The following is a 24,255-nucleotide window of genomic DNA, read 5'->3' as shown; positions in this document are numbered from 1 at the left end:
TAAGGTTTCTAATGTTAACATGCTAACATTGTTGCATCAATATGAATACAGAGGCTTATAACCTCTGTTTAATCCTGGTAAGAACTGGCAGCAGCTCCCTATGCCAGATAGTGGTAAACTACAAAAAAAAGATGACACAGATAAGCCAAGGTAGGGCAGTTCACCAACACAATGCTCATTTTCCATTAATAGACTGGCAACACAGCACAAGTCAGGAGATCCATACTCTCACTACAGCATCAAGCCAACAGCTTTACTGACTCTTCCCAGGATAGGACTTGTAATCTATTAGAGTAGGTATTACCTGACAATAAGCATGTGTGAAATAAATTAATGTGATTTTACTAGGACTTATCCCTTAGACTCACAATTTGGTCAGTCTGAAAATTGCTTCATTCTCATGCATCTTTACATATTTAACACAATTTATTTATTTAATATTTTGAGAATGACTTTGCTTCTTTATTGAGATTATATAAAAAAAAAATCATTTTGCCTGGCTGCCTGATAGAGAAGCATTTGTCTTTAGGAAAACAAATACCTCAGAAAAACAAGTGCCTTATCCAATTAACCAATACCCTAGGCTCAATCAACTTCTATAACATAAAAGTTATAAAGTCCTGCATAACCTAACTATGGAGTAGAGGAGGGGGATGGCTCAGGTTCTGCCTCACCCTTTACCTACAACTTATAGAGTGCTTAGCAGCTCTCTCAAAAGGAAACGTACCGGGACCGTTTAGAGGAATGAGGAAGAAAGTAAATGCTTGGGAGCATGATGAAGGCCATCAAAATTCTACTTGAACTTTGGATTTGATTAATTTGAATTGTATCGCTATGTGTGTTCCTAATAGTTCAAAAGGCATTCTTAAATGCAGCTCTGAATGAACCTGATTATTTTTAACCTTCTACATGCAGTTTTTGACACCAAACTATTTGGGTTCACTGTCTCGGAAATTTGTGTGACAATGATTACGTATCTTAAAACGTCAGTAGTATTAGGAGCTTATCATTATTAAGTTAGTATCTAAATAGACTAATGACTAAGTGATTTGCAAAACTGGTGATGGATTTTTTGGAATCCTATTGTAGTTTGTGTTCTTATAACGAGACAATGAATTATCCCCCAACTAGCATTCTGCCACTTGCAAAGGTAGACATCACTTCTCTGCTGTGCTTAAGTATAAGCATAGTGATCTGATCCAACAGTAGGGCTTCACCCTTCTGCAACAAAAATATTTCTTTTTCTGACTGCAAAGTGAAATTATTATTCATCAATAAAGAAAATAGTAAAAATTTACTCTCTAATTTCACTCTGTATAATTTTTATTCTTTTTTCTTACAATTTAGTTTCATTCTAGTAATGTTTACCCATGCTCTAAGAAGGACGGCTGGCAGAATTTTGAAGCGGGTATGCAGTGTGTAATTTAAAAACATTAGAATTTTATCTTTACTTCTAAGTGCTATTAATTTCATCAAAAGTGCACAGAAAGAATTTGGATCACATTTCCGTCAGCGCTAGGAAGAGTGGAGTTATATACATATATACTCTATTTAAGACATGTAATGAACCTCTTTATCAGCAGGTCAGGAATTCACTTACATCATAGGCCTTGAGAAGTAATAAAATTTAAATAACGACTTCTCTCAGCACAAATCTCCCCTCTTTTCCTTTGAGTTAATGGAGGTGAACAAGAAAACTTATGCAGTATATTTACAGGTCAAGTTTTCAGAACTTTGGAAAACAATCTTTATGGATTTATCTCAGAATTCTAGTAATTATTTAGAACTTAAACATAGTACAGAAGATGTTAACTATGCCTTACTGCATTATACTCTAACTTTTAAAATAAAATTGGTAATTTGACTAGGAAAATGCACATCTATAATATCTGTGACAAACCAGTCAGCATTTTTTTATGAGACATATATGGAAACATGATATCTGAACCACAGTCCACTGCTCTAGAATGAACATTGCACTACTCTGCATTGTTCTAGACACAAAACTGAAGCAGACCATCTGCCTTATCTATTAGCTTTTTACCTACACTGTCAAAATATTCTGGAAATTACTTCACAATGTAAGATGCCACATACACATTCTCTTCACATTAGACAAGAAAACTAGAAAATAACTGAATAAACTGGCTGCCTAACATGCTGTTATTTTTGAGCCTGGGCTGCAGGACTCTGGCTTTAAATCATAAAAAACAAAACAGGATGTAAAAAGTAAAGATAAAAAATGCTTGCAAACAGTAAGTTTGAACTGCCGGTTTGCATATACAAAGATGATTTTGCATATACATGGAAAATGATGGTCTGAGATTCTTATCCATTATGAGAAATACCTTCAGCTCTATATTATACCTATCTTTCATGTGAATTTACAGAAAGAAAACATTGAATTTAAAGCTTAGCTTCAACTGTTCAGTATTCAGTATTATTCTTCCACTTTTCACTCCTTAATGTTTAAGCACTCTAAAGCTGTTTGTTATCAAGAAAAAAACCCAAACATACACATTTAGTGATTAATATTTACGTCTACATGCAGACATAGTTAACATAAATTATCAGAAACAGGCAAATGGATTGAACTTTAATCTTTCCTATTTTCCTCACCAATCTGAACCACTTTGTGGCCTTACCATCCTCTCATAAAGCACCATTTTGTCAAAAGAAAGTTAATCTCTATTTCCTCAGACTTAATAGCTACACTGGAACAAAGAGTTGAGTGTTATTGGCAGACACATTTCAGAAGTGTGAAAGACTAATAACTCATGAATAACAAGTCTGTACTAACAGTTTTAATGAGTACTTTAATGGTTTAATGGATGACACTTTAATAGGACTTCTAGTATTTTGATTCTGAAAGCTTGTCTTCAAGAAAGCTGTCATTAATGAAGTGGATTTCTTCACAGCATAACTGTGTAGTATGGGTGTTTTGTGCAAAAGAAATAAAAATATTTGTAATACTGTTGTTTCCCTCCCATTCTTTGACAAATCTTTCAGCTAGTGTGTTCGAAATGGCTAGCTGCTTAAACAAGAGTGATCTGTTAGTAGGAAAATACCTGAGCAATATTTACTATCACAATGCACCATCCATAAAATAGTTCATTGACTAATAATCACGCTTACCAAAATGTTCTGGTGGTAACCAAACCAGAAGAATTTCAAACAATCCCTCTCCAGTAAACTATGTTTCTGCTGTTTTCCTTTACACGGCTTAAACAAGAGGCAAATGTTCCCTGATGTGAGTCTTCCATGACTAGATCCTGGTTCAGCCCTAAGGAAGGAAGGAGTATGACAAAATGTCATCCCTCCTGGTGTGAGCTGACACGTGTCTGCCTGCTCTTCTGAGGATCACTACGGCAGCAAATGAGAAAACAGCATCTGTAAGTTTCTGCAGAATGTGGGGATTGATATACACTGCACAGCTTTCACAAGCCAGGAAGAGGAAGGAAGCATGCCCTGTAAAGCATTTTCAAGCACTGTTGGTGCAGTGTTTGCGGCTTGAATTAAATCACCAATGAGCACTGCTTCACAAAGAAACCTAAGACCAGGTGGGCAAAGTAGAATGAAAAGTAAATCGAAAGGCTAAGTAGAATGAAAAAGAGAAACTGGAGAGCATGTCAATGAAGACTAAGAACACAGGTATGCAGAAAAATGAAGTTTGACTCTCTTTTAGTAATATCAGCAGCTGTGAGGAAAATTTCATACCACAGTGGATGAATCTGTAATAGAATGCTATTGTATTATGCAGGAAACTTGCTAATAGAGTGAGATTTACATACTGCATTGTGAAAATGTGAATGCTAGATGCATGAACGTTAATTCATGATCATGGAAATTTGTCAACTGGAATTACATTTTTTAATTAAGATGGAGACTTTCCCATTACACTGCAAATGGTATAATTTTCTAGAATATGGGAGAAAACCTCCACATATGGCTAAAACTTCTCTTGAACTCAAATATGAGTTTGCACACTGGTCCTAGAAACAGTTTAAATTGCAGAAGAGACATTTTCTGTTAACTCTCAAAGAGAAGAGACCTAACTGTTCAAGAGTACCAAGAAATATAAAAATGGGTTTTTTCCAAAAGCTTTTGTAAATTTCCCCCATGAAAAAAATAGGTAATTTCTTCACACTATCAAGGTAATATTCCTATGACTAAATGAAATTATGAAAAACCCGATTCCAGTGGAATCAAACAAGCTATATAAGCATACAGCTTAAGAAAATTTAAAGAGGAAATTAATGATATCCTTAAATACAAAATAAAAATAATCCTTGAAGGAGACTCTTTGCTTCAAAATGCTATAAAATCTCCAGTTTTTAAAAATTAATCACATTGGTTTGCATTTGTTTACCACCAGGCTTAAACATAATCTGTTTATTCCCTACCTGCAATTAAAATAATTTGACCATAATATCATAACCAGTTGTAATGGAAATAATTTTGTGTGGAAAACTGGGGATTACAGTCAACTTCAGGTAGAAAATAAATATCAGGAGCAGACAAATACCTGAATAATGAAAAAATTGCTTTGTTTAAATATTTTTGTGGTTAAAGCATCCTGCTGTTTTGTTTTATACTGTGCATGAAATGCAGCAGGTCTTATAAACTAAACTTTATAATTGTCTCACATAAGACACTATGCTATGTTAAATTTTCAACATACTTTTCATCATATTTTTAAAGCACTGTCCACATTTTTTATTTCAAGGAAAGAGTAAAGGAGTGAAATTTTTCATTGACTCCTCCATTTTTCTCTATAAGCCCCTAAAATTATTGCAAATAAATATTTCTAAAAACCTCCTGCAAAACTCAATTTTATCTATAACAACTTGCTTAGTTTGTCCTTGAATAATTTGTCTTGCTTCAAGTACACTACTTTTCTCTTTCTAGACATATCGCTGCTTTCAGTTGGGCAAAATAAAACTGATATTCATTACAGTGTAGAATCAACGAATTTTTGTGGTTGGAAAAGACCTCCAAGATCATTGAGATCGACCTTTCACTGACCACCAGCGTCCCAAGCATAGCACTAAATGCCACACCCAGTTGTTTTTTGAATACTTTGAGTCATGGTGATTCTACCACCTCCCTCTGTTCCAATGCTTTCAGTAAAAAATTCATACTGATGTCCAAGCTGAACCTACCCTGGCACAGCTTGAGGCCATTTCCTCTTGCCCTGTCACTTGTTGCTCGGGAGAAGCCAAACCCCACCTGGCTACAACCTCCTTTCAGGGAGTTATTTGACTAACTAAACTTGGCAAAAAACATTGGGAATCATACCAGAACACTGCATCCTAATATGTAACACCATCTTTCTTTTATATGATTATTATATAAGCATAAACAAATGCTGTTACCCCAATGAAGCATTCACAGAACAAAGAAAGGAGATAATAACCCACTCTAAATCTTGACTAGCAGGACTTCAAATTCCTGCACTATGTTTTTAAATATAACTATACTCTACCATAACTATACTGCTGGCTTGGACACTACCCTAGATGGAACTAAGCACAAAACAACGCAAGTGAATGCAAGTGTATGTGTTATTAATAAGAAGACAACTTTTCATCATTCACTGACTACGCTAATTGTTTCTCAATAAATGGAGGACATCCTATGAAAATAAAGTTAGAAAATCCCAATAAATGATGTTTGTGATATTAGAAAGGGGAACCATTATAAGAAAAAATAACAAACCCATATTTTGCTGAGAAAAAGAATTATTTTTCCATGAGTCACTTTTATCTACAATAATATAGCAGTTCAGTGCAGCTGTTTCTTTGACAGAGATTCATTCAGTGGATTATCTGGCCTTCCTGGACTTCTAAAATGTATTGTATTGAGAATAAGTTTTATATGTGCCTCTATGATACAAGATTTACTGTATTTTAGTGTCCAATATTTATGTTGATGCAGCTTAAGATACAAAAAGGGAAATATAACATATTGAGTAAACTGCGCTCCCGTCACAAATTCTACCAACTGATTCTGGAAAGCTACAAAAAAAAAAAAAAAAAAAAAAAAAGTCAAAATGCATCTTCATGTTTCCCAAAACTCAGTTTTAAAGCAAAAAACTGGCTGCAATTTACAGAAAGAAACCTGATAAGAGAAAATATTAAATTATACAAAATGTCTTGTAACATTTGTGAAAACATTAAATTATACACAACTTCTAGTAACATTTGTTAAACCAGTGCATATATACGCATACACAGTAAATGATACAGTAACTGTATACAAAGTCTGATAGTGTAAATTTTGTGTTGTAGTGACAGATTCTCCTGCAAAAATAGTATGAACCTCAATTCACTCTCTTTAAGAGTGTAAACCTCTGTCTACAGACCTCAGAAAAGAAACATTAAATTATTTTACACAAGTCTCAGAAATCTGCGTTGAAGGAATGGATTTTCTGTACTGTCATAGAGGAGGAAATGGCTTTACAAATACATCATAGAGTAGGCAGAACATTGTTAGTTTTATTCAGTTTATCTCCATGACCACTTCTTATTTTTAAATTCTGAACTCTCAGATAAGAAGGAGATACAATATAAAGGTCAATATCTTATAAACACAGATTTTTGCTTAGCAGGTGTCAAGTCCATATGGAGCCTTACATTACATAAAAATCCCACTGAAATTACCAAAGTCAGCAAAAGCTTCCCAATAATCAGCTGGGTTCAATCCTGCCTTTAAATTAAAGAAGAGGAAAGAACTTTGTGAAATTAATGATATTATATGTGATGTTAACAGAGTAAACCAACATTTTGTTTAGGCATGGGAATTGTGAGCTAACAAAAAATTAATGAAGGATTATGAAAAAGTTATTTTGAAGTAGAAATGAACCTCATAGCACTATCCTGTGTTAACACTACAGAATCACTTTATGCAATGCATGAATTGTAAGTTAACTTGAATCTTGCCACAGTAATAATCCTTGAGGCTCAGCCCCTGTTGTCCCATAAAAGATGATATTCCAGGAAAATTTGTAAGAGAAGTACAATGTAAGAAATCCCTCTTGTTCTGCTGATGTGCTGTAAGAGCTGGGACAGGAGATGCACTGAAGAAGGCACTACAGACTAGTTTCTGAAGACTTGTAGAAGTAGGAACTTGTCCAGTTGATGACACTGAGCCTTAGAAAGCATTATATAGCTAGAAGGTGCTCTTCACTGGAGAATACACTGTTTTGAAGAGACAGGGAGGTTTGGCTGTCTGAGGAGAAAGTGGAAATGAGAAGGAAGAAATATTCTTTCAAAAGGAATAAATTTAACTTGTATTGACTGTTGATCAGAAATTCTGATCAAAAGTAAGAGGATGGAATATGAGCAAGCATGGAAGAGGAACAAGTATTCAGGCACTTCTTAGAAAATGAAAAGATGTGGTTGTGTGGTCAAACTAGTAATTCTTTTGAAGTGGGAACCAAAGTAGATTGTGCTAAAAAATATTTTAAACATCTTTTTGAAATGGACCTAACTTCCAGATAGAAGGAAGAGAAGTCAGAGTGTATCAGAAAACCATCAACATATATTTTACTTTATGGTATCATAAAGTTGTCCTAACAGGTACTGTATACAATCAATACATCTTTGAAGAATTTCATCCATGCAATGCAAACAATTCCACAAGAAGTAAAATAAAATTATTGATTGCCCACAAGGAAAGGGAATTATCTTAAAAGGAAAACCAAAATCATCAGTGCTAATTGATGAAAACTCTTGTCTTCCCTAAACAGGAATTAATTGGAGGATTTTGCTGGTATCAATAAAGGTCAGTAGTTTTGTGCTGGATGTTACACCTTGAACTTTTGAATATGAGAAGTATCTCTTTTTCCTTCTGTCTCACCAGTTCTAGCATTATCTGAAGTGATAATGACAGAATTGTTACCATCTGTACCTCTTTCTGCCTTGCAATCAGATTTAAAAAAGAATGCTTAAGGGATGTTAGTGAGAACTGCTGCTGAAGTAGAAGGTCCCAATCCATGACCACAAATATACCCACCACTTCCCGTTGCTGGCACAAGAGCTTAAGCAGACATGTGGTGAGCTAGTTCAGGGAACTGATCCAATTGAAAAAAGCAAAGAAAAATAAAACAATTAGTTTTCAGCTGAATCTATTTCCTGAGATAATTCTTGAACAGCTGCACATGTACTAGTGCCAGGATTGGCAGAGGAGAGACAACAGGAATGCACAGCCAAGGCACGGAGATGACTTACAGTGATCATCAAACCGCAGATTTAGTCCACTGCCTGGCCTAGACCATGAAACCAAATAGCAGTGCTTTTCACTAATTCTATTTCAAAACGGATGAATCTTGTAATAGATGGAAATGAAGTGGTATCTCTAAAGCTTTAATTTCAAAGATAAATGTTGAACCTTCTTGGGCAAGGCAATATGAATGAAGCTTGATGTTGACCCACAGTTGCCCATATTCTAATCTTGAATGTCTGATCATTCTGCTCCAGATAGCATGTTTTGCAAAGATTAAAAAAAAAAAAGGAAAATCCCCAAACAAATGAAGGAAAAAAAAGTGAAAGTTGTCCTGTTTACACAGACTAGAGAAATTTCTACAGGGACAAAAGAGACTAAGAATTAAATGATTTATTGTATCTTTCAATATTGGTTATAAATTATTAAAATTACACTCTCAAGACGATTTTAATTACTAAAGTAGGAAAAAGATAATACGGAACACCAAAACTTTTAAGTTCTATTACAGCATAAGAAAACCATGTCACCTCCCCACCAGGTTCAAGATGTAGTAGAGCTGAATTGTTTATTTGTATAGAAATTATTGTACATGACTTGTAAATGACTTGGATTTTTCTATACAGGAAAAACAATTAATTTGCAAGTAGTACAACAGGAAATGGTTTTAAAATTTTTACTAGATGTTATCTTTTATTATGGTGAACATTCTGTGACATAAATTTCCTTGTCTGATTATTTAAATGCTACAATCTTCATACTTAAGAACACAGAAAAATGAGGAGATTCTCTCACATTTTTTATGACTGCAACAGTAAACAGCAATTCTAAGTTGTTCTTCAAACAAATTTATTTCCAGGAATTGCTGAAACTATACTTTCCTTTTAATATCTAGTGAGATCATTTTAAAAGCAGTCTTTAGGGCTTTCTGAATACTGCATTCAATTAAATAATAAGCAATTGTAGTTCTTTATCATACTTAGCATTAATTTTTAACATCTTCTGTCAAGACCTTTAAAATACAATGGAAATGTATAGGGTTTCCATGTACCCTGCAGCAATATGTTACTATGAAACTAACATGTGAAAGTCCTCTTGAGTGGTTGTTTTTGCATGGCAAGTGTCCATACAAACCTTCAAAAGCAATTTATGTGTAGTCCCTAAAAAAAAAAGAGCAACACAGGCTTTTTCTTCACCATGCTGACAAAGTGTTGGAGGATTTTAAGCAAGGATTAGTGACACAACAGACCATAAGGAAAACACGGTGTCAATGATCCCTCTGGGAGCTGTTAATCCTTGGATCACCAACATGATCCCCTATAGCTGATTTATAGAAGCACTTGTTTACTGATGGTTCATTGCATACTTCATCCACATATTTTTGACATAGAGAGTATTTTGGCATTAAAGTAACAGCTATAATTTACCAGGTTTAATGGATGGCTCCCTATGACCCTTCAGCCACAAATTACTGAATTGAGAGGCTGTTACTCTCCACTATAGCAATACCTATATACTCCATGGGTTACTGACAAGGTGGCTGGTAAATGATTACTGTCTTCCAGTTAAATTCTTTCATGCTCTTCTACACCATCATTCACAATTTATCAAAGTGGTATTTTTTACAGGAGGAAAATACAATGTCCTAAAACTGCTACATTAGTAGAAGAGACACCAAGCCCTTGCAAAGTCTTTTATCTCATGTAAAATTAAAGCAGTGGACTGAACCTTCTTTGGAGCTTTTGTTGTATGTGTCCTGCCAATATTATACAGATTTTTAAAATGTTCTAAGGATCTTTAAATTGCAGGGAAGAGTTGTTTTGTGTACATTAAAACAAGTCTATGCTGTATCATTCACATATTACTTTAAGTATGTGTCCATGGAATCTGCCTGACATGTATCCTCATAAAAAGAGAACAGGATTTTATGAGCAAAGGAGCCACTGTATGTGTCGGAGCTACTCACCAATGTAGTAATTTTACACCATTTTTTATCATGGTTTTAATAACATACAAACCTGGCACCATATCAGAGAGGTCTTGGGAAATGGCAAGCATGACATATAAAATTTGAATAGTGAAGAAATGGGAAAAATACCTCATATTCCTGTGAGAACTTCAAATTGTCATTTGCTTTCAATCTTTCAATGTGATCTGCAAGTTCCAAGATAGGTATTGGTGGATGACTGGCCATACCTGTGGAACAAGACAGAAGAACAAAATTTAAAGTAAACTACAGTGATGGCATTGCTCTAAAATTTAGAAAATGCAGTAGTTAGAATGTCTATAAATGCGTAAGTAGTAAAGATGTCATATGTGAGAGAAGCAGGCAAACAGTTTGGTTACTCAAAGCAGGACATGCTCTACATATATGAGCTCTGAAGCCAAATTAAAAGAAGTCACCAAACATATTCCCAAAGCTAACATTCCCAGTGTAGAGGAAAGAGCTACTCTCAGATGAGTCAATGAGTTTAGCTACACATGGAAAAATGAGACAGACCTGATATTGACCTCTGCTTTGAGTAATGACTTAATGTCATTTCAAATTCCTTCTACCGCAATGCATGAAATGAAAACTCTTGAATTAGATGAGAAAACGTGAGCTGAGAAACAGACACTGAAAGAGCCTCAAAGGGGAAACAATAGTGTTTTGACAGAAAACAAAGTGACTTCTGCATAATCAAGAAAAATGAATTTGAATAATGAAGGTTACCAGTGTAACCAGAGACACCTGAACCTGCAAAGGAAATAGTAAAAAAAAGAAACCTAAACCAACATAAAACTAACCTATAATATAAATCATAAAATAATGAAATGGAAAGATTGAAGGATAATAATAATAATAATAATAATAATAATAATAATAATAATAATAATAATAATAATAATGCATCAAGATATAGAAGACTGACTGTGTACTCTAAATTAGAAATACTTAAGTATTTTACAGACTTCTGAGGTGACTGACATGCAGCTATGAATGACTAGAACAACATGCATCACTGCTTTAAGACAATAATCACTGAAGACAACATTGGACATAAGACAATTAGAACTTCAAAAATGTTTTCACTAGTAGCAGATTGTAGAAGCAGGGGTTGTACAGTTTGGCTGGACACACATGCTGACTGCACTAGTACCTTAAAATACGCTTAATCTAAAACCCCATTTATCAACCCCTAAAAGTACCTACAATCTACTTCAGGTGTAAACATCTTTGTCCACTGATGAGGATACTAAGTGAAAGAGAGCTTAGAATTGGAAGTACAGGTGGGTGTGTTAGGGGGTAAAGAGACAGCAAGGCAAAAAAAAAAAAAATAGAAAAGATATGGGGTCAACTAGAACAATCTGCCAGCTTAAGCTTTGACAGGCAAAATTTTGTGAACATATTTATTTCAAGTTGTTAGTCTTCATGAGCGTTCTCCAAAATGCTTGCATTCTTCTCTTCGTACTTTATACTATCACATCTATAATGAAAGTGAGGTTTCAATAGCTTAGTGGAGAAATCAGAGCTGGCAAGAAAAAGTTAAGCTAGTGAACCCCAGGATCTCTTGAAATTACTAAGGGAAAACACTGATGACTCAAGGGGGCTCAAGCTGGAAGGCATGTTGCACAATGCAGTTTGCTTTGTCACCGTGACTTTCAAGAGCATGCCTAAGACAGTTGACTCACATTTCCTTTTAAACATAGCTGAAAATGACCATGTGGTTGCAACACAGTCACACTATATGTATGTGTTTTAATTATTTTAAATATTTTGATTCTGTTTTTAATTCTTATTTTCTTTTAGATTCTTTGATGTTTCAAGTATCATAATAGTCTCCAAAATAATGTCCAGCAACATTGGCCCTAATTCTTCTGACCCTATGTCAGACCTATGTGTGTATTTTAGAGAATCTTCATAGCACATCTGTGACAGCAAGACATTAGGCAAGTTGTCAGTCAACTAACAAAGCAGAATACTCAGATCAGTGGGGATATTCTTTAAAAATTCCAATAAAAAAAATTAGTCTCTAAGTACTAATTTATTTGTTGCACCTCTGCTTCTCTCCCATTTTCTTACAAATTTTACTTAGGACTTCAGTACTCTCAATATGAGTGTGGCTGACAGTCATCTAATAATTAGACGGTTTGATCCAGATCAAGCACCCCTATGGAAAATATGTGGGTGAAAAGGCACAAGAGAACTCTAGATTGATCCAGAAATGGAGGTGGACTGATGTACATCTAAAACAGTGCTTGAACAGAGAAAATAATAGAGACAAAGATGTTTAGACCTTTTCGAGCGAATCGTGGGAGAGAGTTATTATCATATAAGGACTGAGTGGTAGTTTGGCTAGAGAGGGAGGACACAGAGCCAATCAGGGAGGCGTAGGGGACTGAATTACTGCTCAAAGCTGTAAAAAGTAAAAGCCAATCGGAAATGGGAAACAAATTAGTAACAGCAGTAGACCATCATAATCAATCAATCTTGTACATACAGGCACTTCAGACATGCACAAAACAGCATCTGGCAACTCAGCTAAGATATTTAAAGGTGCAGTTACCCTGCTATAAATATAAAGGTCATAAACCCAGTGAGTATGAGACTCACTCATCACACAATGAACCTGACTAAATCACCAGCATCATGAACACAAATCATAATAATTATCTTACTGTGAAGGAATATTTTTCTAAAGATGCTAAACACCCATTCTTTTTTAAAATTATTTTTGTTTATATGCTTCTCTGTATGACACTTGACATTTACAAGGGGAGATTTCATATTAAACGCTTCGTGCAAATAAGAAATTTGAAGGTAATTTTTTCTAAGGCAGGAGAGGAACTACTTACAACTTCAGAAGCTGACAAATTTTAACTGCATTTAAACCCTTCCTCTGTATCTCATTTTCAGCAATTACAGTTTGAAAAAAATTCCTCAGATAATATTTGGCAGTTAACTTGTGAACTAATTGCATTTGGTCTATTTTCATATTTTAAATATACAAGATGTGTTCTACTAGTATGATAGAAGTAGCTATTTTTTAAAAGAATTGCTGGAGGACTTTTGTTACATAATCAGTCTGTGAATCATAACAGAATATGCTATGAATGAACATCCTAAGATGTCATCACACCTCACACAAAAGCATGAGGCTTCTACTGAGTAGGTGTAGAACTTCAGAAAGATCCCACTTAAAATACACTAAACTCACTTTTTTTGTGGTTACAAATAAGAAAATACACTTATTTGATGACACACTCCCACACCAATCAACATATGTTATGACAACACAAAAACTTAAAGACAAAATACAGCTAAATTACAACAGATCCTGGGACATGCTAAAAATTCAAAAGAAATACCATGCTGAAAACATGCTTTCAAATTCTCTTTTAAATAGGCTATCTCTTAAAAAAAAAAAAAAAGAGATAACAAACACCTGAAAACTCAAAGAAAGGAAAACCACCACATGCAAAACACACTTGAAATTGTGCCCACTAAAAAAATTTATTTCCTGTCTACAACAGGAATCCAATAAGATTTGGTAGAAGATTGCCAAATGTAATTGATCTTATGCAGCCTAGTAGTAACCCCTTTACATGAATTAAATAACAATATATAGTTTGATTATAGTGTAGAATTATCCTCTGGTTAGTCTGTGGCAAATACATGACTAAGGAACATGAAATACTATTTGGCCACTAATATCAAGGAAAAAAACTAAGAGAGCAAGGTCAGAAATCATCTGCATATCAACAGACATTAAACCTGTTAATTATATTCCTTTATCCCATCTAATCAAGTGGGTGTTTTAGGCTTGTCATTAGGGCGTTAAATTAGGATTTTGTTTGTTGTCATTTTACAATGAGGGCTTTTAGAAACATTTATGAAGCACACAGTTATTTACCATTTTGGAACTGTAGGTTGACATACCCACAATAAACAAGAATAAAGTTAGAAGTTAACAGCTAGTGTACAGACTACAATCCACATGAAGTGAAAATGTGACACATGATTGTTGCAGAAATTTCTTCAGGAAATGAGTGGTACTCTAGGTCTAACTGAATTAATTGTCTGTGACTCTACAAACTCCTCATTTTTATTTAATAACACAGAACACTCTTCTACATACCAATCTATATTGATTAAGATATCCCTTTACAGAAAATGAAGGAATCAGTAACAGTGGTTGTTGAGACTTATCAAAAAGATAGAAGAAAAGACCTACTTTAAATTCAGACATGGAAAACGGAAAAAAGTAAGGATGACCCTAATTCAGTAGGAATTCAGCATCCATGGAAGTTTATCAAGAATGCCTTTAGCACATGACAAAAAAGTTCCTGTTACTTTAAAATTTCATTTTCACAGTGCCAGAGCTAGGCCAGAGCAGGAAATTACAAAGACAAATTTACAAGACAAACTTCTAGAGAAATATATAATTATGCAATAGCTATTGTAAAATAATTGCAAGTGCATATATAATATTGCAAAATTATATCACATTTTATTCCAGAATATTTTATGTTCTTCCAAACTTGATAACTATTCTGGAACGAAAACAGTTTCTCTTTTTCTGCAACAAAGACTGAGCTTTAACAATGAGCCTTAAGATCTCCATAGCCTCATAGCAGAAGACCACCTCTGACGCGTCAGACACCTATAGTGAGAAAAGGGGAAACCTAATTTTCAGATCCTGATCTAAAAATGTCAAATACAATAAGACGTCACAAAAACAATGGTCTAAAATCCAGGGGGGAAAAAAAAAGGATAACTCTTGTGAAGAGAAGAATTTTCAGCTTCATCTTCTAGCTAAGCAGATATTGGGTTCCTCCAGATTTTCATGAAGTGGGATATCAGAGAAAGGTTTGCATTGGAAGCTGTACCTATCTTAGGTGCCTAAGTCCTCCAGGTGACACATGTTCATAGGAAGACCTATATGTACGAGAGCTCCCTATGAGAAAGCACTTTAGTCTGTTTTTGCCATGGAGACAAAGCACAGTACTTCCTTCAGCATTGTCATGAGTCTCATAAACAGATGTTGAGTGGATAAATTGCACAAAGAAATTCATGCTGTCTTGCAAAGCAGATAACTAAATTCAGACATCACTTTTTCCACCCTTTTTTAATTTGCATACTTTTTCTCTGAACATGTTCTATGCTTTTTCTGCTTTATCATGGAAATAAGTTGTGGAAATTCCTTAGCAACTCAGGGAATAAGTGTTTAGTAAGCACTTATCTAATTAAAAAAAGTCTTTAACTTAGAGCTGTAATAACTCTATTTATTTTTCTTGTATTTCAAAGCATGTTATTTAGTTCGTAAGATATAATAAGATAATTGTTCAATTAGCACCCAATTACAAAAATTACTTATAAGTGTGACACATTTTATAGTTAAATAAGGATAAAAAATCAGTCACTTTTGAGGCATGACTCAATTTAGTTCTCTGGCTGATTGGCAGATTGAAGTCAGCCTGAGCCTTGGATCTCTCAGAACTCACTCAAACTACTTAATTTCAGTTAATTTTCCTCTGCACAACCGAGCCACCTTATTTGATGAAACCTTTTGTGTGGCTTAATTACTACCCCTTCTTTACCTTAACTCTCCTATGTGGCACAGAGACCTCTAAAATTTGTGCACCAGGTTAATGGTTTTAATTCTGTGTTTCATAGGAAACTTGTAGAAAGATAAGAATGTGATAGACTTTTCTTCAGCTATTCCAGTTATGGAAGAATAACAGACTTAAAAATCAAAGCCTACTGAGAGATTGGGTATTTTCACGTTTACTCAAAGAGGACTTGGCACTGCTGTGACCCACTCACTGGCATTTGGGCTTATCTAAAACATACACATTTTTGGATAACACACACGGACCTGGGATCTTGTTCTCAGATAGGAGAACTGTGGGCTATTCCAAATGTCAAAGCAAAGTGTGAAATTTACCTATGGAGTTACTCCACCCAATGAGGAGGGAAGCCAGAAACAAATTTGATCCTTTCTGAACAGGGTAAGATAGGAAACTCTTTAGGTTAGAGCTCTTCAGATCATTTTATATTTTTAAAGAATGTAGACAATAAAAAGTGAAAGGAAAGCAAGACATTTCCTGTGCTGGTAGTTTAGACTGTGAAATTTTATAGCATCTTCATGCGGAATTGAAAATTTTATGACAAGTACAACATATTTGTGCTAAAACGATACTCTAAATATCACCAAAGAAAAATTATTTCTTTCTCATATTTTGTGTCGAAAATATATACCTAATCACCTGTATTGGGAGTAATTTAAAATTTTGGTTAGAAATTCAAATTTACTCCAAGGACTTAGCTTTCAAATTATTTCTGTATCTGCATCTGAACATGTCTTTCCTTATACAAAATATATGACTGATAGCCTTATTGGAATGAGGCTGCTTAGAAATCTTTTAAAGTACTAAAGTTTACAACAACTCATAATTTTATAGGACTGTCCCATTCACCTCTCCAGTGAAAACTGCCAGTCCAAATATGCCAATGCAATTTAGAATTTTTTTCTCAAACACTTCTATACATTATGGATTCATTAGAAATTTTTTTCCTCTCCCACTGAAAGCAGTTGGTCTACCAGGAAAGCTCCAAGTAAGCTTCAGATGCATTCACAATCTAAAGAAATAAATCATTAGAGTAACAACTATGTCAAATCATCTACCTTGATGCATTTGTACTGAAAGTACATTCACCACTCTGTCCTTTGCTTTATCTGTAGGCAATGTTGAGAAATGCCTCATTTTATGAGGGTGACAGCAGATTTCTCAGTAAAAGGAACTCAACACATAAACTCATCAGCCCTACGCCCTTCCTTCAGTTGCCTCATTTGCAGTAATCCCCATCTAGTTCTGCTATCCTGTAGAAAATAAAACCCATATATTTGAAAGTGAAAGAGTAACAAACACTACAAAGCTGATATCTTGAATGTACAGCCTTTCTGTACTTTCTCTATGTATATATTAAAAAAAAAAAAATTGTATGTTATTTGATGCTGTGCTGCTGGTTGGGAGATGGATGAATATTCCAGTAGGATCTAAACACCAAAGTTAATCAGATTTTAATGACATAGTAGCCCTAATTGAAGTTAATGTGAGTTAAGTGAAATTCTGCTTTTACTAATGAAAGAACTGTACCTTGATTTCACTGTGACTGTTTACATATTAAGAACATGTTAATTAGCAAGTGTAATAGAGTAAGACAAATCTACTGGGGTAAGATTTTTCTCCTTGATATTTGGTTGTATGCTGAGTAGTATAGTGGCCTGACCTCTGTCAAGTGATCTTAAGAAGTACAATAATAGGAAAAAGATCATCATTTGATGTACTGTATTTTTCATAATAATGGTGAAGTAATAATCTCTGAAAAGGATTATAGCAAAGAAGAGGAGTTCCTAGTAGAAACAGATTGCAGATGTTCTGCTCAAATAACTTCACAGAAAACTGCAAACTTCACAGATAAACTACAGCCATTAATTCCTCTCCAGTCCTTTTTAGACCAGTGAGGTGGAATTACAGTGTCTACAAGTTCCACAGATTCTGCTATTTCTTAATAACTTTACCTTCTCAATGTAAATTAAGAATTAATTACAATAAATTAATTTTGTATGTTAGCACTTGGCAGCAGGGTGTTTTTCCGTCATGTTTCATTTTAATTATGATGAATACTAAATAGATAGGTAAGATTATGCATCTAAATAAATAGAGCACAGAAAATTAGGCTTATATATCTACTTATTATTCCATTATTTATTGGATGAAGAGGGAAACATCGTGACGATTGATGAGGTAAAGGTTGAAATAATTAATGCTGTCTTTGCCTAAATTTTTAATAGCAATATCAACTGTTGTGTGGGTATTGAGCTCCCTGAGCTGGAAGACAAAGATGGGGACCAGAATGAAGTGCTTGTGATCCTGGAAAAAATGGTCAGCAACCTGCTACACCACTTAGATATGCACAACTGTGTGGGACTGGATGGGATACACCCAAAGGTAGCAAGGGAATTGATTAAAGTACTCACGGAGCCTCCATCCCTCACATACCAGCAGTCCTGCATAACTGGGAATGTTCTAGTTGACTGGAGGTTTCCAAATAGGACAGCTATCAACAAGAAGGGCAGGAAGAAGGATCCAGCAAACTACATGCCTGTCAGTCTGGCCTTGATGCTGGAGAAGGTCATTGAGCAGGTCATCCTGGTATCCTGGCTTTTCTCAGCAATTGTATGGCAAGTGGGACCAGGGCAGAGTTTGCCCCAGTGTACTGGGCACAGGTGAGGCCACACCTCAAATCCTCTATTCAGTTTTGGGCCCCTCAGTGCAAGAAGGATGTTGAGGTGCTGGAGGGAGACCAGAGAAGGGCAATGGAGCTGGTAAAGGATCTGGAGCAAAGGTCCTGTAAGGAGCAGCTAAGGGAGCTGGAGGTGTTTAGCCTGGAGAAAAGGAGACTGAGAGGAAACCCTACTGCTCTCTATAGCTGCCTGAAAGAAGCCAGGTGGGGGCAGTCTCTTTTCCCAAGGTGACAAGTGATACAGGAAGAGGAAAAGGCTTCAAGGTATGCTGAGGAGGTCCAGATTAGATATTCGGAAAAAATTCTTCATGATGAAAGGGTCATCGGGCATTGGAACAGGCTGCCCAGAAAAGTGGTGGATTCACTGGCCCTGGAATGCTCAGAAAATGTGGGTGTCACACTTCAGGACATGGTTTATTGTTGAACACAAGGTGCTTGGTTAATAGTTGGAGTAAATGATTCCAGAGATCTTTTTTAAACAAAACCATTCCGGCATTCCAGTAAGCCATTTACTCATTATATAACTATATACAAGCAATTACTTGTTTAAGGCATAAGGCTAGACTTTAAGAACAATATTTTTTCTTCTCGTGTTTCAAAGATCTGCATGTATATTTCCTTCGCTGTAAAACCCTTTAAAACTTTTACAAAAGTGCTGAGTAAAGGATGAGAACTTCACCCAGAAACAATGAGCTTACACTGAAATTGTAGCCTCACAAGGATACTGAATAAAAACTTTCAATTATTTGCATTTACTGTATTTAAGTTCCTGTGGTAGACAGTTCCCGGAGCATGTCAACAAGATTCCCAGACTAAGATGAAATTAAATTAGAAGATGTGCTCCTAAAACACACATGATTTTTCTGGGCTGCTAGGAGCAGTGTACTGGAACAGACTGAAAAAGCATGGCTGGAGCAAAACTCAAGCCTCTAGACTCCTCCCTTTCTACTTCTGCCATGCGCATGAAGTGTGGGTCTTTAGCATTCATTACTCTGCAGATACACTCCTTCTGGGGCAACATCAACTCAACACAGTCATTGTTCAGATCAGGAACAAGATTTGCATGTTCACTTAACCCTTTAATAGTATTTATCATGTCAACTTCAGCAGCTAATCCTCAGCATCTCAAGCACTTAATTTCCTGCTTTCATGAACTTGAATTCAGTACCTTTTTTACTTAATGTAGTAAGTTTGACAAAAACACAAGGCTCATGAAGATTCAGCACCTAATTAGCATCAGACTCCATGCAAACATGTTGTAGTAGAAAACAAGTCTACTGGGACATAATTTAATCAAAACAAAGCTAATTTAAGTAGAAGTTGACTCCTGCAAATGTGGTAAAAACACTAGTTTAAATATTTCTCTCTTGCTGCATCTTGGTATCAGATTAAACCACTTCAAGAAAACAGTGATTAATGAAAAAAATAATTTAATAAAGTATTTGAGAGCGTGTTAATTCTGACCTCAAAAATACTGACATATTAATATCCTCTTTGACCATAACATACAGCCTTATTTTCAACAAGAAGACATTTATCGAGTTATGTATTTCTCTTTTGTATTGTACATTTGCAAACCAGTGGAACTCACAATGATGATAATGTATTACCTGATAATGCAGTAGATAAAATGGAGGCCTATTTACAAAGAAGTGTCCATAAAATATCATTAATAAACAGAGGGATGTACATTTCCCAGTAATATTTTCTAGCATTGTTAGATTTAAGTTGGAATTTTAGCACATAAAACTCACCCATACAGCATATGTATCTTTGGGGTCTTTTTTAAAAAACTTCAATTTTTTTTTCAAGCAGGCTTTTCTTTTAAATAAAGGAATTAAATAATTATTTCCAAAGCTAACAAAGAAATATATTTTGCAGCAAAACCAGAAAAAAACACTCTCCAAACCCTCAATCAAAATAAGTATTTTCAAACCATCAACCTTTCTTTTCTGTAATAGCATCAGTAATCAGCCTGTGATCATAGAGGTCTCAGTGAGTTATTATTGCATCTTACCCGGAGTTTGAAAGTTAAGGCGTCGCAGCTCCACTGGATCTGTGGGGTGGTGAGAGGGGACCTCCTTGCTGTTGGGTATGCTGCTCTTTCTAGAATCAGATTCAGCCCTTTTCCTGCATGGAGAAGGCGAATACACGTGAACAGAAGATGGACATGTTAGCTTCACAAAGGTGCCTGAGTGTTCAGCATCATATTCTGAAGGCAAGATGTTTATTTCTTAAAAATTATTTGATCCAGTGCAAAGATAACATAATTAGGTGTGGTGGGTAGGGTACCTACATTTTGCAGTAGTAAAACGACGAGAGAAAGTAGCTGCATTCTACCCTAAACTGATCTTCCAGAACATCCTTCCCTTCATCCTAATACTTTACTCTTATAACACTAAACATATAAAAATTCAGACAATTCTCCTATTTTAAATGCTACCTAGCTATACCTTTATAAAAAAAGCAGCCAACTCTTGAGCTAGACCACGCCAAGTTATTGTCATTAAATATTTCTTATTTAATACACAGAGCTCTGCATCATTATTAAAAAAAACCCAAACTTGATTTCTTTAGGTATTTTTAATATGAGAAAGAACAGTACAGAAGACATCTATTTGAGAAGACATCTATTCTTTTAATATTCTAGAATGTAAAAATTTGCTCTGTTTTCTCTCATCTTTGTAACAGCTGAAATATGCAATCTTCATATGTCTTATCACGTCTACATATATTCAAGGCTTAGATCTGTGTGAATATTTCTAATAAAATTAAGACTTTCACTGCAAAGGAAGGAAAGTTCAAAAAAAAAAAAGAGAGAATGGAAGAGAAAAAGAAAAACAAAGTTGTCTGTGTTTCCTTTCTCTAGAGAGCAGCAGAATCCATGTGTGTTGTTACTGACATTTTTGTTAAAACTGACTCCCATTATCTGTACGTATCATTATCTGATGTAAAACATGGAGAACCAAGTTACATGAAGAGTAGCTACTATGCTGCATTTTTATACAGACAGTGGAATCTTTCTTCATTAGTTATCTGTGGGGTCCTGAATGAAAAAAAACAATGTTTTCATGTAACATAAAATGAAGAAGCAAACAGAGGAAGAGTTATGTTGTGAAAACAGAACTGAGATTATTTTAAGGGTAATACATGCAGAATGTTTTCCAGGTGCCCAGTATTTACATTAACATAACACTATCTTTTTCCTAATTGACTCACAATATGACAATGATAAATCTGTTATTATTTCAGTCAATTTCTTGCTGCTCTTGAAATAATGAAGATCAGGTGACATACAGTGAGATTTCAAAAGTTATGCAAAAATGTCAGACACCAAAACGATTGTATGAATTTTTGAAAGTCATTAGTCCTATGGTTTTATTGAAAAAATTAAAACTACTTTACTGTAAAGACACTCCACCTGTTCTCCAGCAAATACCTTAACATATGTATTAACTTCTTATTAATGAAGCAATAAAAATTTAAATCTGATTATTGTTTTTAATCTTCTTAAAACAAAATTGCTATGAAAAAACACATTTGAGATTCCTTTCATTTGATTCTGACTATTCCAAACTCCTACTACAGTAGCACTACGCCCTAGTGCTTTTTTCTTCTTACTAAAGATGTGTGATGTAGCTTTCAAAAAGTCTTTTAACTTGTATTTCCTTTTCTTTAAGTCTAGGAGTCTTCAGTCTCTTTTAGTTTCTGGAAGTGTCCAGGGACAAGCTTCATTTAACTTTTTTCCCACTTGAAACTAAGTACCAGGCTGTAATTTCACATTAATTTAATAAAACCACTAAAATCTCTTCTAATGTGTCTGAATATTTTGAATACTTACAGAATAACAGAGGGGTTTATTATGTATTATTAATTGGAGGAATATTCTGGTTTTTTAAATCAACCTCTCCAGTCTATAGAAGGCATAACAATTCTTCTAGATCATGCAATGTTTCTGAGATAGGTGGGGGAAAAAATCCACAAAGGACAAATGATATCACTGTATCATTTTCACTTGTAGAACTGTAAGTCAGTGTTGAGTTTATGTATGTGGGACATTACAAAGATTCGGAGCAGCTAATTCCTCAACTACAACCATGGATTCCTTCAAGAACTTTGGTTACTACGTACAACCACTGCTTGCACATCACTAAAACACATATAGAACTGTATGAGCATTTCAAGCTCTGCTATCTCTTGAAAATTTACCCCATAGAGACACAAAAAAACCTCAGTGAAACTCTGAAGCTTGTATTACATTACTTTTCAGTGCTGTAAATAATATAGCCAATCTTGCAGTCACTCTCATACTGATAGATAACTGCCTACATTCACTAAAGACTGACAGATACTTTGTCTTAGATCATTACCATGGTAGATTTTTTTTTCTATTTTTTCCCCTTTTCTGTATTAAATAAAGAATGATTATTTTTCACGTCTCACCTGTCAGGTTTACTGCTCCATTTTAATGCAGCAAGGAGGGAAGAAAAGGTGAAATGTTAGTTGACCAGCAGCACAGAGAATTAGCATGAAAATATGAGATAGAAGAAATTTTGATTTGCAGTAAAGATATGTTAATAAACCAAATTAAGAAATGACAGCTCATCAAAATATTCAATGGTTGGAAATCATAGCATTAATGGAGGACACTAGATCATGTCCAAAGTGAATCTTCTGTTGAAAAATACCTTTTTAAAACACTATCTGCCAAGAAATGAGACTTCAGATTTTATCCAGTGAGATACTGGAGGATGGGTGTTTAATTTAAGCCATGAGAACATTACATTGAAAAATTACATCTCACTGAAATGTAGCTCCCTCTTACTTTCTAGAAAGAAGAGAGATGAAAGGAGGGAAGAGAGGAAAAACGAAAGTGGAGGGCAGACTAGAATGGGAAGGAGAGAAAGGGAGAAGAGGAAGAGAAAAGGAAGTGATGAACAAGGTTATATATACGAGACACATAAGACATACTAAATTAAAAAAATATAACATTAAACGAAAATTTCTAAAACTGTTTTACAAAACCAGGTAATAAAATAACAAGAATTTTTTAACAGTATGCTGGAAAGTAAGGTAACCATAAATCTTTTTCCGATGAAGTACTACTTGCTTTTTCAGATTTAAAATGAATGTCATCTACTAGAGGTCTACAGTGATTTGTATAGATCTGTAGTGATCTAAGATCTATAAAGCTTAAGTAAACAAGAAAAATAATTTATTATCTCTCACCAATATGTTCTATAATGCACACACACTATAGCTACAGTGTTTATCTTTCTCTATGTTGATCATAATAAACAGGGGTTCTACAAACATTTTTATAGCTTTCATTTTACAATTACTGATTACACACATTATGAGAAAATCTTTATAATTCCTCATCATTACTTAAGATTTTCCTTTTTCCCATTTTGCATTTTTGTCCTTTTTTTTAACATTTGAGGGTTTTTTCCTCTTAAGAGTATATTTCTTGTTACAGCTCAAGATTCAGCAGGGAACCAGAAGTTCAAAAGAGGTGATTCTGTCTCTACTTCACATTGGTGAGACCCCACCTGGAGTGCTGCATCCAGTATTGGGGTCATCAGTACAAAAAAAGACATGGATCTGTTGGAGTAAATCCAGAAAAGGGCCACAAAAATGAATGATCAGGGGGGTGGAACAGGAAGGGCTGAGAGAGCTGGGATTGTTTTGGACAAGAGAAGGCTTTGGGAGACATTATTGTAGTATTCAGGTACTTAAAG

At 34.8% G+C, this 24,255-nt stretch overlaps 1 protein-coding gene across 1 annotated transcript in view; it reads right to left on the bottom strand.

The window, feature by feature from the left end:
- Nucleotides 1-24,255, bottom strand: part of PTPRD (protein tyrosine phosphatase receptor type D) — a 317,656-nt gene that overhangs the window by 66,628 nt on the left and 226,773 nt on the right. Inside the window, exons 23-26 of the mRNA XM_066180841.1 lie at nucleotides 22,958-22,972; nucleotides 20,532-20,644; nucleotides 12,501-12,620; nucleotides 10,322-10,419 (exon numbers count right to left, since the gene is read on the bottom strand). Of these exons, the coding sequence (XP_066036938.1) occupies nucleotides 10,322-10,419; nucleotides 12,501-12,620; nucleotides 20,532-20,644; nucleotides 22,958-22,972 (346 nt within the window). The remainder of the gene's footprint in view (nucleotides 1-10,321; nucleotides 10,420-12,500; nucleotides 12,621-20,531; nucleotides 20,645-22,957; nucleotides 22,973-24,255) is intronic.

The sequence above is a fragment of the Chamaea fasciata genome, unplaced genomic scaffold (assembly GCF_029207755.1).
Source record: "Chamaea fasciata isolate MVZ Bird 193981 ecotype frontalis unplaced genomic scaffold, bChaFas1.0.hap1 SCAF_4, whole genome shotgun sequence".
Taxonomy (NCBI): Eukaryota; Metazoa; Chordata; class Aves; order Passeriformes; family Sylviidae; genus Chamaea; species Chamaea fasciata.
The sequence above is the reverse complement of the archived record's forward strand: the minus strand, read 5'-3'. Positions and strand labels throughout refer to the sequence as shown.